General features: G+C 45.5%; 1 protein-coding gene across 2 annotated transcripts in view; it reads left to right on the forward strand.

Moving 5' to 3' along the window:
• The first annotated feature begins 575 nt into the window (after window positions 1–575).
• The window catches only part of SLC44A1 (solute carrier family 44 member 1), an 82,571-nt gene continuing 65,110 nt past the window's right edge, over window positions 576–18,036 (forward strand). For both annotated transcript variants that reach the window (XM_083718897.1, XM_083718896.1), the window contains exon 1: window positions 576–972. In XM_083718897.1, the coding sequence (XP_083575023.1) occupies window positions 943–972 (30 nt within the window). In that variant the 5' untranslated portion in view covers window positions 576–942. The remainder of the gene's footprint in view (window positions 973–18,036) is intronic.

Genomic DNA, 18,036 nt, shown 5'->3' on the forward strand with positions numbered 1-18,036 from the left:
GGGAAATGATATTCCTATGAATAACACAGAAAAAAGGAGTGCAAGGCGCTTTCCCAAGGTCACGCAGGCAGGAGATTAAAGCAGCAGCAGCAACAACAACAACCGTTGTTGTCCCGAGCCAGCGCGCTGCTAAATACTTCGCTCCACTCTTTCCCCCTCCTGCAAAAAGGAAACAGAAAAAAGCAGGAGGTGCGTCAAGCGAAACAGAAGAAAGGGAGAGAGAAAAAGAGAAAGCAAGCAATAATGATACGCCGGAAGTGAGCCGGGCACGTTTAGCGGACGGGACACCCCCGCCGCACTCGCCATCCGCCCGCTCTTCATAACGTTCCATTGCGGCGCTATAGTATAGCCCTTCCCGTTGCCCGCAGTGAGCGCTCTTGTGCCTCTTCGCAATTGGGCTCGGCTCTCCCCCGCATCCCTGGGCGGAGAGTTCCGAGGCTGTTTCTAGGTCGCGGGGCTGCTTGCCTGGTTGGTTGGTTTGGTTGGCTGGCGAAGGCGGCCGCCTGCTGTTGTGTTGCTGCTGCTGCTGCTTCTCCTCCCTCCTCCCTCCTCCCTCCTCCCTCCTCGCTCGCGCCAAGCCCCGCCCCCAGGAGCGCCGCGCGACGCTGCCGCCGGGATGCGGGAGGAGGAGGAGGAGGAGAAGGAGGAAGAGGAGGAGGGATGCTGAGGAGCTAAGGAGCCGCCTCGGCGAAAGGATCCTCCGGGGCGCCGCTGCGGACAAGCGGGCGGGCGAGCCCTCGGGGCGGCGGCAGGCGGCGGAGGAGCCAGCAGCCCAGCGCTCCCCCCCCCCGCTTCTCTCCCGCTCCCTCCTCCGCCCTTTCCCCGCCGCCTTGCCGCCGCTCCCCCTGCCGCCGCCGTCGCCCTGGGGCCGGGCGGGCGGCCGGGGAATCGCGGCGCTTGGATGCCGGGAGCCCGCGGCAGAGACCCAGCCCCGAGCCCGCCATGGGCTGCTGCGGGAGCGCCGCCTCTCAGGTGAGTCAGGCGAGGGCAGGAACCCCCCATCCCCGTCCTTAACAACACCCCTGTCCCCGGTATCAAGAGCAAATAGAAGCTCCTCCACCTTTTATTTTATTTTATTCTAGGTTCCTAGTCTTGCCCTCCCCGCGCTTCTCTTCCATCCCCTTCCCATTTGCGTCAATTCTTCACCCCCCCCCCCTTTTCCCAGTTTACACCTTGGCATGTTTATATTTATCCAGATTTATTTTATTTTTTACACCCTCAACCCCCTCATTTCTTCTCCTTTTCTTCCTGGAGATTCTGGAGTAGGTTGGCATAAACTTATGCAACCGAAATGGAAAAGGATTTTGGGTTGGTGTTTTTTTTTTGGGGGGGGGAGAAGCCTCCTAAGCCCCATCATCTACTGTCACCCACGCCTGCTCGGAAAGGGCTCTCCGGTTGCAACCCCGGTGTGTCATAATCTAGCAGTTGGATTGTCTCTGCCGCTGCTGCCACCCTCCAGTCACGACCATTCTGACCCTGGCATTAATTTATAAATAATATCGGTTGGGGGGGGGCAGCCTTTAAAAGTGCCCGAAGCAAAGGAGAGGCGAAACGGACAGCGCACGTTAAGGAGAAGGGAACAGAATCAAAAGCAGTCTTGCAAATGCATCCCTCCTGCAGCTGCTTGTTTTCAAGTGTTTCTTTACCAACTGGTAGGAGGAATGAGCATAATAAGCAATTCCTCCCCCGCTCGAATCGCTAAACGGATGCCTGTCTCACCTCTTGTTTTTGCTGCCTTGGTATCTCTGCAGTTCTCCTTTCCTTGAGTCCGTATGAACTTTCCTTGACCCATTGCTGCATACGTGGACCCTTTGGATTGTGGTGTGGTGTTTCTTAGGAGCTGCCTTATTCACTGAGTCAGACCATTGGTAGATCTGGCAGAGAATTGTCTACACTTGACTGGCAGTGGCTTTGCCAGAGTTCCAGGCAAAGATGCTCTCCCAGTCCTACTGGAAGATGCAATGGATAGATCAGGAGCCTTCTGCATGCAAGGCAGATGCTTTGCCACTGAGCTACATGCCTTCCCCTTTGCCCTGTAGGAACCCTGTTGTTGAAATGTCTCTTTCCAAGTCACCTCTTAGGGAACATTTCATAAGCAGCCTTCCTAAGCTTTAGCCTTCTTGCTAAACTGTGCACAGCCTTGTTGCACACTGCCAGACACACTCAAAAAGTGCCTTTTCTCCTAACCCATCCCCATCTGCTTAATTTAATATCCATAAGGCCAAAGGCCCATCTAGTCCAGCATCCTGTTCTCACAGGGACCAGTGATTGCAACCGTGTGCTTCTCTCTTGTGATCCCAACAGTGGCGTAGCGTGGGTTGTCAGCACCCGGGGCAAGGCAAGTAATTTGTGCCCCCTAACCCATGGATTTGCTCCTCCTAACCCGTGGATTTGAGCCCCCTAACCCTAACCCCCAGATGTTGCGCCCGGTGCGGCCGGGCCCCCCTGCACCCCCCACACTACGCCACTGGATCCCAAGCAGCTGGCAGAGGCAACAGCAGAGGCAGATCATAGCTATTGTGGCTGGTAGCCACACTGACAGCTGCATCCTCTGTAAGAGTATGTCCTTTGCCTCACTCTCTGCAGCAGTGCCTGAATATTTTGAAATACTCCACTATGCTGTATCCTTGCCATTTTTTATCTTTCTTCATCTACTTTGTGCCCCCCACCCAAGTCCCATCCCATCATTGTATCACTAGTGCTTGCTTTAACAACCCCCATTGCTTATCCATCCTTCATGAGAAGTATGCCTGCATCCTGCTGTTTATTTCATCTAGATCCTACCCTTCTTCCAAGTGTTATCCTGTTTTAGCCTTGTAATCTTTTGAGGTAGGCTCCACTGAACTATAACGAATCATCCAAAGCCAAGCAGAATTCCCCACATCCAGGTACAGCCCTCTAAGCACTATACCATATTCCTTTAATCCAACAGGACTTTTGTTGTCTACATTTATTGGCACTCTCTGAGGGAGGCACTCAAGACCTCTTCACATGGACTAATTATCGCTTAAGTTTTAAGACATTTTGATTTTTCTACATGGAACCAGGGTGGTAAAAGGGTGGATTAGTTCCACAGCATGTTCAAAGCTGGTGCTAGTAATTGTGAGGATAGCATTGTGAGGACAGCATTAGAGAGGTGCCAGTAACTTTTCCAGGTGGAATATTCATAAGGATAACAGATGAACTTGTAGATATGTTCTCCGTTCTTGAAGGATGGGTGTGAAGTCTTCATTGTCTAATGATAGGCACGGCTAATTTGTTACAGTTCTGTTCAGATTATTTTCTGTCTTTTTTGTGCCTGTATGAATAAGAGGCAATTTGTCAGTGTATTGTATTCTATCTCTCCCACTATCCATACTCATCTATTCCTTCTGTAGAATGCCATCTTTCTCTAGGCCCTCTGGAGAGAGACTTCAGTAACCAGTGACGAAACTGACAAGAATACTGTATAATGGCAGCATCTTTGTGAATAAGCATGGGAACTTAGGTCTGCTGTTGGAACATATATACTACAAACATAATGTACCTGCTACAATGCACAGCACCCAACCTTTGATAAAGCAGCATTGTGATGACTATCATTTTCTGATCCCTGCACTGATCCAATCAATACATATTTAGTCATGCATTTTTTTATGTTCAGAAAAGTTAGAGGTTTGAACCCAAGTGGTTTGGGTTTTCTTTTCTTTTTCCAGTCCAAGTAACATGCATAGAGGGGCTTCTGGTTTTCTTGCCATTCTCTTTTCCTTCTCTTAGCTTTAGCCAATTTTTATTTGCCCTGGTTATATTGTTGTCCTATTAGATTCCAGCCACAGTAAATAACTCCACTCACTACCCCAATTTGCTGCTTTAAAACCTGCAAGTTGTTGACGGCTGAACAAATTGGACCTAGCCCGTTCTCAGCTTGCTATCATCTTAACCATCATTAGTCTTGGAGGCTGGTATCCAAAACCTTCTTATCCCCTTCCCTTAATGGTTCCCTTCCTTTTCATAATGTCAGTGAGCATATTTTTGCCTTCTCTTATACCATGTAGTGTGATTCACTTCTCTGAACCTTCTAAAACTCTCTGCTTGGTTGGCATCCATTATGCAGTGTGTCTGCTCTGTGATTATGAGACCGTGTGCCCCTGTGATTTGGATTGATCAGCAGATGGCCCTGCATTGTGACAGCAGGCACTGGATCACTCAGTGGCTTTTTGGTTCCATTCAGCTCCATAATACCATATTTTTGAATCAACAGTGTTGAAAAACAAACATGTATTAGTTGAGTAAGTTTGAACAAATTAACTTTCCTGATAGTGGCTTAATATTAGCAACTCAGGTTGTTCCGTTTGTTCCTTGCTACTTATTATTACATGTTCTTTACATGATATACACAGTTTTTCAACATTTGGGGTTTTCTTTTTCTGTCTGGCTTTCTTCTCAGGTTGAATCCGCTCTGTGCCTCATGGCCTGCTTGTATCTGTCTCTTCTATCAAATTGCTAGATTACCCCCTTTTCTAATTCTGACCATTACAATATTCTTGTGCGTTTTGCCTCTACTGCTTTGTGGAAGTATTATTTCCCATTATGCTTGTTTGCAAATGATTGCTCTGCTCATAACCTTGTTATTCAAGTCTTTCTTCTTGTCTCAAAGGCTCTTCCTTTTCTTTATGTTCTTTTCCTTTGCCTTACCATAATAGTAGTTAAAAACAACAGCCTACACTCAAATTTATTTCCTTACTCTGAATTTATTGATCTTTGCTCAGCTACCCTTTAAAAACATAAACTATGGTTGAATTTAATCTGCTGTAGGAGAAGGCAAGAAACCTTGTCATTAATATTTGCTTACCCATCTAATTTTCCTTATCCTTTCATGTAAAGCTTTTTCTGCCATACTTTGTTCTGCTTTGTTATCCTTGCAGTACAAGTATTTTTGGGGGGCTTTCTTAAGATATAAGAACATACTTGGTTTTTCCTGCTGCCTTAGATCATGTTTGCTAATGTTTTTCAGGCAGCTTAATTTGGGAATCCTCTTCCATGGATCCAAACCACTGATTTGCTCCACTAGCAAGGGTTTGAATGTGGTGGAAGTATCCCTTTGTAGGCAAGGAGCTACCACGGTCAGTAGTCAGCATCATCTCCCAAAATGGGGCAGTTTGAGTGTGAGGAAAGGGTGGAACCTGGCCAGCCAACAATCTGGTGGGTCTTAAGCCAGTCCAGCTACTTATCTGATCCAGATCTCTCTTCTGTGCCATTCTGGAGCTGGTTCCTCTCCCTCACTTTCCATCCTTGGTGACATGAGCAGCAGATCTCCACATTGGCAGTGGCTCCAGGGCTCCATTCAGACCTGCCGTTCCCCAGGCAGGAGTTGGGATTGTTCCCTTAAATCTTTTCCGTTGAAATTCTTGTATGAAATCTCCATTTTGCTGAAGTTTGCTTGCTGTCGTCCTGATCTTTTTCTGGTCTGCAAGGCACTTTCTACAAGGAGTTGGTCATGTCATCCAGCCTTGTAGGATCCTTGTAATCTCTTTCCAAACAGGCACCCCTGTTTCAACGAAGTATTGCGCAACCTTAAAGACCCAACAAATATATTATGGCATAAGCTTTGGTGGGCAAGAGGCCACTTCATCAGACGCATGAAGTGATGATCATCAGATCCTGAGTTACAGGTATCTAAGTGTGTGGCGTTGTCACCTTTTGTGGTGGTGGTCATTCTGTGATTCTATGAAAACAGTTGTTGATAACAGACATCCTGTGGCGATTCTGCAGCAGACCCAGATCCCAACTCTACCCCTAGGTCTACTCTGGCAACTTTATTACAGGACTTAAACATGTCATCCACAAAGGGCTGCCAGCAATGCTTTGCACATTCTACATAGCACAAACAGGCCACAAATGGGCACAGATCTAGTGTGACAGTATTATAAAAACCAGCAGAAGGACATTTCATCCTCCCAGGATACTTTGTAAATGACCTTAAAATGGCCACACTTGAAAAAATAGGAACTTCAAAGGGAGGCTGCGCTGTGCAAGTGCTGAATTGCAGTATGGCAAGAAGTCCAGGGCTGTCAGCTGAGGACTGAATGGAGACAAAGGATTTTTATAACATATGTTAAGTGTCCAGGATGTATCAATAACTCTTTGTGAATTATCACAGTTAATTATCCTAGCCTGGGAGAAAAGCAGGGTATAAATACATTTTAAAAATAAGTAAAAAAATAATAGTTATATAATTATGTGTACTTTACTGCATTCCGTTTTTCTCTGACCTCTGTTTATAATCTTCCCTGCAAACTATGCATATATATTCTGGTAACTCAGGATACATTTCAATGTACTACATGGAAAGCTTATGCTATATTATAAATACATTAAATCTTTGAAGTGCTGCAAGATGCTTTGTTTGTTAGTCTTACACCTTTTAGCTACTGTTTTTTTTTAAAAAAAAAAACTTACTTCCAGTGATAGAAACTCAGATATACAGTGGTACCTCAGGTTAAGTACTTAATTCGTTCCAGAGGTCCGTTCTTAACCTGAAACTGTTCTTAACCTGAAGCACCACTTTAGCGAATGGGGCCTCCTGCTGCCGCCATGTTGCCAGAGCACGATTTCTGTTCTCATCCTGAAGCAAAGTTCCTAACCCGAAGCACTATTTCTGGGTTAGCGGAGTGTGTAACCTGAAGCGTATGTAACCTGAAGTGTATGTAACCTGAGGTACCACTGTATAAGCTAGGCGCCAAGTGACTCCTTAAACCAGGCAAAAAAAAATTCCTTCCAGTAGCACCTTAAAGACCAACTAAGTTAGTTCTTAGAACTAACTTAGTTGGTCTTTAAGGTGCTACTGGAAGGAATTTTTGTTTGTTTGTTTTGACTATGGCAGACCAACACGGCTACCTATCTGTTCCTTAAACCAGGGTTACAGTTGCCAAAATGGAGTACCTGGTTGAGATTTTTGGGCCAGGCAGCTCGGAAGTCGTATTTCTCAATATGACTTTTTGGTTCCTGACATTTGTTCTGATTGTGCAGATAAAATAGAATGGATAGAATTCTGCAGGATGTGTTTCTTGTGTGTGAAAACAGTCAAGATTCAAGGATCCCCAGGCATGTACCTCCAGATGGTAGAGACGTCAGGCACCATCCTGGCACCCGGGCATCTTCGCTTCGTCTCAAGTGGCTGATAGCCAGGTGCAAAATGCACCTGGCAAATTTTGAATGCTGCTTCCTTCTGAAGTTTTAAAGATTATTTTATTCTCCTTACTGATGATATTCCAGTCATGCCTAGCAATATGGCTTTTTATTTTATAATGCAATCTTTCTGCCGGTGGTCTCATTAAATGTGAAATTCACTTCTCCAGTAAAGATGGAGTTCTACCACTGTACCTACCCTCTTCCAAAATGCTTCTGGACTTTCCCTTCGCAACACCACTTAATTGCCTCATCTGTTCTATTTGTCATTTGTTTAGTTTCTGCAGTCTCTGGACAGGAACACGGGGCTTAGGAGTGTGTTTGAAGGACGAACTCACAGGTCTAGTTGTGGCTGCAGTTGTACTTTGGTGCACACAATTGCTGTGAAGTCTTTATGCTGTGAATGTCAACGCTGTTCCAAGCAACTCTGCCCTTAGAGAACTATAGGGTGGGTGCTTCCACTTTGCAAGGGCTGTTCAGGGAGGCTGTATTTTGGTCTCCCAGATACTGGAGAGATTAGTCAGTTGGTCCAGCCAGAATAGAGTTAGAATTTTTGTCTAATTACTACCAGCCACTTCTCAGGCAGGACTCACCTGTTGGGCCGCTGCCATTCTCGGTGAAAGCCGTGGTACAAAACGTCAGTTTCTATAGGGCAGTTGCAAAGAATCGTTCACCTAACAAAGACTCTGTGTACATGCTTGGAGATCCTTAGTCCTAATGCTAATGCTTGGAGATCCTTAGTCCTAATCCTAATGGGTGTTTGCAACCTTTGTAGGGTTGCCTGTTGAATAGGACTATCACCATGCCCATTAAATTTGTTTTTGGGGTGAGGTGCCTCCAGGTAGTCTATAAAGGTTCTGAGGGTTACTCATCTTCTAAAGAAAGTAGTGGGAGTTTTGTGGTACTGAACTTAATTCTCTGGTTTTTCTCTTCTAATAAATGGATACGTTTCATACTTGATTTATTTTGACTGATGAAGCGACTGAGATTTTTTTTCATCCAGAGGTCAGTTTAAGATTTTGACTGGGAAAAATGGCATAGAAATGTGGAACTAGTAGTATACCTATAATTTATCAGTGTCTAGCTGGTATAGCAGGTACTGTATTAATCTAAAATTTGAACAAATTATTTATCTACTTAAAAAAAGAGAGTCTAGGTATATCTACATACCGGTAGATATTGAATTAGTATTCTGTTCCAGCATGTTACAAGGCTATTTAGACTTGGACTACAAGGCTTTGTTCTTAGAGCTTCAATGCCTGAGCTGTGTGGTGGAGTTGGCTGATAAGATCTAATCCATCCCCGCCCACCAGCTGTGTTCCTGGGAATCCTGGAGTTCTTCAGCTTTCCAGAAGGTTAGCTTGCCTGCCTCTACAGATCTTTCCCAGCAATAACTAGCAGCAGGGAATTATTGGGCATGCCTCTGCGTGTTTAGGGCAATGGTGAGGTTCAGCAGGCCTGGCTGATGTCCCAAATAAACTGGAAGTATGCTTCAGAATGCATGTCTGAATTCTCTGCAACCCACAGGGATTTGTAGCCGGACGAAGAGAGATCAAAAGGGTTCTTCCTTGAGGGTATAAAGCTTGAAAATCGTGGATCTGTTGTTTGACTCTTATAATGAAAGTTGGAATACCTCAAACCTTTCTTGATGGGAAATTAAGACGCAATAAGAACACGTGCAGGCAGTACAACTCTACGTAGTTAGTGTACATTGAGTCTTCTGCTCTAGGTGGTAACAACTGAAATGTGAAACTTAGGGCCAGTGGCGTAGCGTGGGGGGGTGCAGGGGGGGCCGGCCGCACCGGGCGCAACATCTGGGGGGGCGCGCTCGCACTCGCAGCTCTCTGCCCCTACTAAAATCCACGGGTTAGGGGGCGCAAATTACTTGCCTTGCCCCGGGTGCTGACAACCCATGCTACGCCACTGCTTAGGGCTAAATAAGTGTGAGGGCAGGGGTGTAGTAAGCGGGGGAAGGGGGGGCCGTGGCCCTGGGTGCACAATTTTGAGGGGGCGCGAACCAGGCACCCCCATTCAGGGATCCCCGTCCTGCCCCGCCTGCTAGTGGAGGGTGTCTAGTCCTTCAGTGAAAAAGACAGTATGGAGAGAGCAAAACCTTCTCCCTTTTCCCAGTTCCTCTTATCTGTGCTCCACTACTTTAAGTATGGTATCTTTCTTCTAGTTTTGCTCGTACTGGAAATGTGGCAGGATGGGAGGAAAGTGCTTTTTAAGTAACCGAGCACAGCATGGTAGGGCAGGGGGCATGTTTTACTTTCCTCCCCCAGCATGTTCCTTCCTTCATGTGTGAATAGGCCAGACAACTAGATGGCTGCCCGTCACATCTAGCTCAGCTCCAAAACCTTCTTTGTAATGAAACAGTTGTGGCAATAGAAGATAATTGAAGAAGATGTTAATGGCTTAAAGTGGTCCGACAGTTTTTCTTAAGACTGTTAGCACCATGCCAATCACAATGGCTTCAGGGCACTATCTCTGTCCACAGTTGTGGTACCATCTGCTGATCAACTTCCCTGATGGATATAAATGCCACAGCGACCAGCCGAACCTCTTTCATGTGGTCTGTTCAGGGTGGAGCGTTGAACTTTGAAAATAATTCTCCAGCCATCTATTTAATTCTTGAATTAATGTGTGAGCCTTCATAAGATACACAATACACCTTTTAGGAGGAAATGCTCCGAGGGGAAATAGGTAATTGGGTGTCATGCAAGGGGAAATTACCTGTCTTTGGTTTTATCTGATTAAGATGTCCTGAAGGTGAAACTGACTGTGAGAGCTTTGCAAATCTCCTTTTTAGTAAGTAAAAATATTAGACATGTGCACCCAAGTGCAAAAAAACAACGGAAAGATTGCAAGTCTTGGGATTCTTATTGATAAACAGTAATATTAAATTCAGATATGTGGCGCTGAAGAATGCCACGTAGTTGAGCTATAAAATGCGACTGTAAAATATAAGTGACGGCGTGCTTGGAACGCTTAAGTAAACAAAGAAATCTTCCATTATTATGCTGCCAGCAACTGGTTCTGTAAATTAATGCTATTATCATGTGTAAACTGACCCCATAATTGTAGGGGGGTACCTGGAATATGAAGTGGTTCAGTTTTTCTAGCAATTTTTACAAATATTTTGTATGGCTGATGGGGTCCACATCAACCTCATTGGTTAGGGTGGTTAAATAGGCAAGACAGTGTACACTTCCCCATTTGTGAAATGACCCAAGTTTCTGCTTCAAGGACTGGCCAAAGCACAAAATTATCTTATTAAATTAGAAAGCTGGGCTGCTAAAACAGTGATCAATCAGGATAAATTGAATGTGCATAGATTTAATTGTTCACTCGCGACAATCACAGAGGTATACCTAAAGAAACTGTGAGATGAAAATGTTTGAAAGAACATCGTACAGTTACAGTCATCAGATCACAAGCAGCTGTAGCCAAACATTCTGCAATAAATCCAGGTTTGTTCTTCCAGATGGAGAATAACTGGTGAAGCCGAATCATTAATAAGTTGGATTGAAAAGTTATTGAGTGAATAACACAGGTCTAAGATTTAGGATGGGACGCGGGTGGCGCTGTGGGTTATACCACAGAGCCTAGGATTTGCCGATCAGAAGGTCGGCGGTTTGAATCCCCGCAACAGGGAGAGCTCCCACTGCTCTGTCCCAGCTCCTGCCAACCTAGCAGTTCGAAAGCACGTCAAAGTGCAAGTAGATAAATAGGTACCGCTCTGGCGGGAAGGTAAACGGTGTTTCTGTGTGCTGCTCTGGTTCGCCAGAAACAGCTTAGTCATGCTGGTCACATGACCCGGAAGTTGTACGCCGACCAGATAAAGCGAGATGAGCGCCGCAACCCCAGAGTCGGCCATGACTGGACCTAACCGTCAGGGATCCCTTTACCTTTTTAAGATTTAGGATATACTATTCCTGATTTATATAGCACTGATTCCAAAACTTGACTGAATCAAATGTAAGCATCTTACTTTGTTCTCAAAACTCTAGAAAGATTTGACACTTTAAACATATTCCAGGAAAAGACAGAACAATGGCAGAGAAAGCTGAAGGAACTAAGTATGTTTAACTGAGAGTAGACGAGATAATAGCTTGACAGTTCTCAGGTATTGAAAAAAGTGTGTCAGGAGTTTGCGCTATCCAGTGATGACAGCGAGAATTGTTCTTCAGGACGACTTTGTCCTGTCTACCTTGAGTTGTAAGCATTTGGGTCAGGGACCAGGCTATTTCTCTGCTCTCTAATGAGCATGATGAGCATAAAATAAATACAGGGGTGCCTTGTAAGACGAAATTAATCCGTTCCGCGAGTCTCTTCGTCTTGCGGTTTTTTTCGTCTTGCGAAGCACGGCTATTAGCGGCTTAGCGGCTATTAACGGCTTAGCGGCTTAAAGAAAAAGGAAACAAACTCGCAAGAACTCGCAAGACGTTTCGTCTTGCGAAGCAAGCCCATAGGGAAAATCGTCTTGCGAAGCGATGCAAAAACCGAAAAACCCTTTCGTCTTGCACGTTTTTCGTTTTGCGAGGCATTCGTCTTGCGGGGCACCACTGTAGTATAGTATTCTGCAGCATTATTCCCCCTCAACCTCCCCTTGAGTTGCGAAACATTATTTGTCAGATATTATTGTCACTGCTGCTTGAATACTAACAAATTGTAACCTGATAGAGTAGGGGGTGAAAAGAAGAATTGAGGGAATCAATGGGACTTTAATCCATAGCTCCACAGTCACTCTGAGAACTGTTTCAGAATAATATATTAAAAATTTAAAAAATTGTCCAGTAGCACCTTAGAGACCAACTAAGCTTGTTCTTGGTATAAGCTTTTGTGTGCATGCACACTTCTTCAGGTACCTGTTTCAGAATAGTTTATCAAGGGAAGAAGACTTAAGTTCTGTGAATGTTGTTAGTTTTCAGCTGTGATGTTTTGTGGCCTGGGTATATTGGGTGGTTGGGGAGGGGCAGTATCTCTGGTGAGGGACACGTCATGCTCCTCCTGGAGTAGTTTGTCCCCCTTTCGTCCCCACGCTGAACTCAGCTCTCACCTGTGGCTACTAGCATGCAACAGCAGCCACACCCTAGGAATGGCTTTGACTGGTGGGCTAAACCAGGTGAGGGTAGCTGATGGGTTCTTGGTGAATTAGGGACTTCCAGCTGCAGCAGATGAGACCAACAGTGGGTCCAGTGGTCAAGAAGGCAGTTTCTGCACATGCTGTAGAGCAGGGGTCAGCAAACTTTTTCAGCAGGGGGCCGGTTCACTGTCCCTCAGACTTTGTGGGGGGGCTGAACAATATTTTGAAAAAAAATATGAACAAATTCCTATGCCCCACAAATAACCCAGAGATGCATTTTAAATAAAAGGACACATTCTACTCATGTAAAAACACACTGGTTCCTGGACTGTCCACGGGCTTGATTTAGAAGGCGATTGGGCCGGATCCGGCCCCCGGTCCTTAGTTTGCCTACCCATGCCGTAGAGCAGCGGTTCTCAACCTGTGGGTCCCCGGACGTTATTGGACTACAACTCCCATCATCCCTGAGCTCTGGCCTTGCTAGCTAGGGATGATGGGGAGTTGTAGTCCAACAATATCTGGGGACCCACAAGTTGAGAACTGCTGCTGTAGAGGGGAGCAGATGGGGCTTGTCAACTTGGGAAGGTAGCTCATCAGGAGAAGGAAAATGCTGATCCTAAATTCTGCTGCTTTGTGGGATATCTTTGAGAGAAGAAAAAGTTAAGACTAACTCCAACACAAATCCAGAGTGGAGTTCCTAATCAGTTGGATGGTGTCTTGTACGTTTCCTTCCAGCAACTCGTGCAGCCAAGCGGATGCCAAACGTATTGCTCTGCTTTCCTGTGGACCTCAGTAGCGAGGCTGAGAGGGGGGTCTTGTCATCTTGACAGCCCAGGACCCCCATACATGCTGCAAAGGCCTGCACCCTGGGGAGGTCACTTCATTGCTGCCAATGCATCGGTTTCACTTCACTCCCAGAGGCGCACTCCATTGTCCCTTGAGACAGGCAGGTGCCAGCATGTCAGCATTATTTAGGCTGCAATTGGCCCTTCGATTTTTGAAATATTAAGCTATTAATACAGACTTTCAATTGATTAATTAATTATGGTTTTCCCAGTAGTGATGTACGGAAGTGAGAGCTGGACCATAAAGAAGGCTAATCACCAAAGAATTGATACTTTTGAATTATGGTGATGGAGGAGACTCTTGAGAGTCCCATGGACTGCAAGAAGATCAAACCTTTCCATTCTTAAGGAAATCAGCCCTGAGTGCTCACTGGAAGGACAGATCCTGAAGCTGAGGCTCCAATACTTTGGCCACCTCATGAGAAGAGAAGACTCCCTGGAAAAGACCCTGATGTTGGGAAAGATTGAGGGCACAAGGAGAAGGAGACGACAGAGGATGAGATGGTTGGACAGTGTTCTTGAAGCTACCAGCATGAGTTTGACCAAACTGCGGGAGGCAGTGGAAGACAGGAGTGCCTGGCGTGCTCTGGTCCAGGGGGTCATGAAGAGTTGGACATGACTAAACAACAGATATCTACTTATCTGTGACTATTGAACTCAAGTGGAACTTATTTTTGAGTAACCATGTATAGGATTGCACAGCTAGTACCTTATTGCAGATTAGTTAGCCTCTTAGGATCATAAAATCTTAGAGTTGGAAGAGACCCAAGGGTCATCTAGTCCAACCCCCTACAATGCAGGAATCTCAGCTAAAGCATCCATGACAGATGGCCATCCAACCTCTGCTTATAAACCTTCAAGGAAGGAGAATCCACAACCTCCCAAGGGAGATTATTCCATTGTTGAACAGCTCTTACTGTCAGAAAGCTTTTTCGTATATCTAGTCGGAAAGTCCTTTCCTGCAATTTGAAGCCATTGGTTCAAGTCCTACTGTCCAGAGCAGGAGAAAACAAGCTTGTTCTATCCTCCATTTGACAGCCCTTCAGATATTTGAAGATGGCTATGTGGTGCTGTGGGTAAAAGTCTCAGCGCCTAGGGCTTGCCGATCGAAAGGTCGGCGGTTCGAATCCCCGCGACGGGGTGCGCTCCCGTTGCTCGGTCCCAGCGCCTGCCAACCTAGCAGTTCGAAAGCACCCCCGGGTGCAAGTAGATAAATAGGGACCGCTTTCTACTGGGAAGGTAAACGGCGTTTCCGTGTGCAGCTCTGGCTCGCCAGAGCAGCGATTCATGCTGGCCACGTGACCCGGAAGTGTCTTCGGACAGCGCTGGCCCCTGGCCTCTTGAGTGAGATGGGCGCACAACCCCAGAGTCTGTCAAGACTGGCCCGTACGGGCAGGGGTACCTTTACCTTTACCTTTATCATATCTCCTTTCACTCGCCTCTTGAGCCATTTATAGTGGTCATGTTATGACCATAAAGCCACAGTCACTTGAAACAGAAAATACAAGAACTACGTGTCTTATTTTAGTCGAAGTTCCATGTAATGTCTAAAACTGCCACCATGACACACTTCACACTACCAGTCTCAGGTAGCAGAAATAACAAAATGTTCCCTGAATTAAAAGTTCACAGCCTGCTTCTAAAATTGTCAGGTTTTATTCAGCATTCTCTTCCCATTGACAAATCAGTTCAAAGACTCTGCTGAAATATTACTTTGAAAGGAGCCTGCATTTGATGGCAAGATCATTACTTCTTCTGCGGTATAGAATGGGATCACGAGGTCTCACAAAAATTATGGTGGTTTGTCTCCTGAAATTTTAGCCTTAAAAATCTTAAAAGGGTAAGAAATGTCGCCAGATTGACAAAGGACTCATTCAACCTGAGGAAGGGGGGCGGGGGATATCATTTGGTCAGGAATTTTCTTTAAACCCTGACCCTGAGGGTGAAATTGCAGATTTTCTCTGTGTACTGTTGAACTGAAATGTCACCAGTGTGTGGATGTTACTGTTAAGTAACTTATTTAGCAATATTCCTAAAGCTTTTTCAAGTTAATTTGACAGAGGTTTGCTAGAGCCCACGACTCCTGCTGATCCTTTCCTCCTAACGTCTCCTGTGCATTTTTCATGAGCCAAAGGTTCAAAATATACAGAGCCTTGGTATGCTACCCCCATATTTATCGATCTGTAAGAGCAACTTAGTATCTTTTCATCAAAAAATTTTTGATAATGAAGATTCAGTGTCCACAGTTTGTAGTTGGCCTCAGTTGCCAAATGAAAAATTGTGTTTTTCAAATCCCTTCGCTGGCTAGCTTTTTTTGTGGGACTGAACTGCTTTGGGCAGCCAGGAATCCTGCCAGCTTTTTCCCATGAGAAAGGGAGGAGTGGAGCTTGCCCAGGGGACTGTTGTTCAGCTGAGGCATGCTCAAAAGCATTCTGATAGAATCATAGGTCTGAGGGCCCAACCTGCTACAGTGCAGGAACAGGCAGCTGTTCAATACAGGGATTGAACCTGTAACCTTGGCATGATCAGCACCACACTCTAACCCAGGCATAGGCAATCTCGGCCCTCCAGATGTTTTGGGACTACAACTCCCATCATCCCTAGCTAAAAAAACCAGTGGTCAGAGACGTTGGCACCCTCGGCCTGAAAGCGAGATGAGTGCCACAACCCCGTAGTTGCCTTTGACTGGACTTAACCATCCAGGCGTCCTTTACCTTTACCTTTACACTTGGGTCATGCTCTGTTGGATCCAGTTTCTACTTCCTTGCTGGAAATAAAAGAGATCGTTTTGAATTATCAATAGGGAGATATCTGTGCCTGAATGAATGAAAATTACTTAATACTGGCTTATTTTTTCAAGCTAGAGCTCTTTTACAATGATATAACTGCCCTTCCATCTCTCCCCTGCCCCGCTCAGATTTCTGAAAGTCACAGTGCAGAAGTATGCTGTTCTTGTTTCATCAAGGTTACCTGAACTGCACGTTTCCGTGCTTTGAGGATGGCTTAAATGCCATTTCCTTCCAAATTGATAAAGACAGTCATAATTTGTCATGCCTGCAATTGGATGCACTAACCTGGTGAGAACATGATAATGTGATTGACTCAGCCGAGGGGCTGACAAGCAGGTGGTATATCGAGGCACAGGGTGAGCATGACAGTAACAGATGGAAATAGGCAACTCGACTGTAAACACGCTTCCCAAGTCTCATTATCACCATTAATAATACATCCCTTAAGTGCAAGGTTATACTCTCAAAATTCCACTTAAATGATGCCAAGCATCTCCAAAAGTAGTGTACAGAGCAAGGGAACTCTCAGGTGTATAGGTGTAATGCTCTGTAGTAATAATGCACTCCTTTTAGTGCTTTGAAATATTGGAGGTTGCTTAGCATCTCTGCATGGCATGAATTACATGACAATACAAAGCATGCACAACTTTTCAGATTCGTCACCTAATGATTCCTTGTGCCTCTGAAGCACTGCCTCGGGATAGAACTTATCTTGTTAACTTCAGCTAAAACTCATAAAGAATGAACATTTTCTTTGATCAATAGTGGAGTGATCTAAACAACTGAAAGTACCCGAGGTTTTTTTTCTCTTCTTCCTTGAGAAAACATTTGGAGAAAAACACCCTGGCGTGATTTGCATTGCCCATCAAAGAACAAGACTGTCCTTGATGGAACATATTGGATATTTTACAGCACGCCCCAGAGTTCAGTGAATTTAGGAAGCAACTGCATGCTTCCTTCTGTGTGTCCCGACAAAATAGCCATATATTAAGTTCCTGAGTTTTCTGTGTGAGGAGGAAGTGTGGAGTCATTGGGGAACCATAAAAAACAACCCCCTTTGTAATAATAGTGGGATGTTGCTGTGAGCCAAAGGAGAAGGCAGCCTTCCTGAAGTTCACAAGTCCGTTTTTTAATAAAAAATGACTGCTTGAAGATTCCCATACTGGAGTGAAGCGATAAAGACCAATACAGGAGGCTGTGTTACATGCCACTGTTCAAATTGCAGGCAATATGCCACGTATGTAATGTGAGTCTTGCATAAACTCATTGTACGTGGCAGTTGCAGTATGAATGCGCAGTTGCCAGTTCCCTTTTCCCTCAGAACGAAATTTGGCATGTGAGGGCTCAAACTAGAGAAGAGGGGTGTGGCGTTTGCCCGTTCACTTGAAAAATGTCTGTACAGGGAGAGAGAAAGAGTTGATATGTAAACCAATAGGAAAGCCGGAGGCGGAGCCTACCTGTATATAAAAGGGCTTAGCCCAAGGTTTGAGTTAGTTGTTGGTGGTTAGTTTGTTGGTTTTAGTGGGTTGGTTGGGAAAGGCAGTTGGAAATAGAGAGACAGTGCAGTGGGTTCTTGTGTGAGGGCGTAGAAGAGACAGAGATAGGATAAAACAAGACTAAGAAGGTAAAGAATAACAACGTTTGGAATGCAGTTCAAGTTTGTTTGTGTCTGAAATAAACTACACTCTTATTTGAGAACCTGACTGAGATTGAAGTGATTTTACTGGGGAGGACCTGGTTGGTGGCAGGGGATTAGTGGTGTACGGGTCAGTAGTCCGTGAGACGACCGGAGGCTCCGTACGGATGCCACAAGGGGGGAGGGTGCCCCCACCTATTCCACCTTCCCTTTTAGCGTGGAAGGGATCTTCTAAGTGTGTCTGCCTAAATCTGCTTGGAAGCCTCTCTGCAATAGGGCATTCTGCAATAACAGAATTCCTCATTGCGCAGAGACTTTTGCATGCTTTCCCCTGAAGGTGCTAAGGAGCCCCTTTCAGACCACCTCACTCAGTGGGGGAAGTTCAGGGGTGTTTGGGCAGCTGAGACAAACCACAAAATGCTTCCTGCTTCTTCTGGCCAAGGAAAGAAGGGGGGCGGGGCGGAATAAAGATCTGCATCAGGAACAAGGATGGGAGGAGACCAGCGGTGCCTC

This window comes from Podarcis gaigeae (genome assembly GCF_964106915.1).
Source record: "Podarcis gaigeae genome assembly, chromosome: 17".
In the NCBI taxonomy this organism is placed as follows: domain Eukaryota; kingdom Metazoa; phylum Chordata; class Lepidosauria; order Squamata; family Lacertidae; genus Podarcis; species Podarcis gaigeae.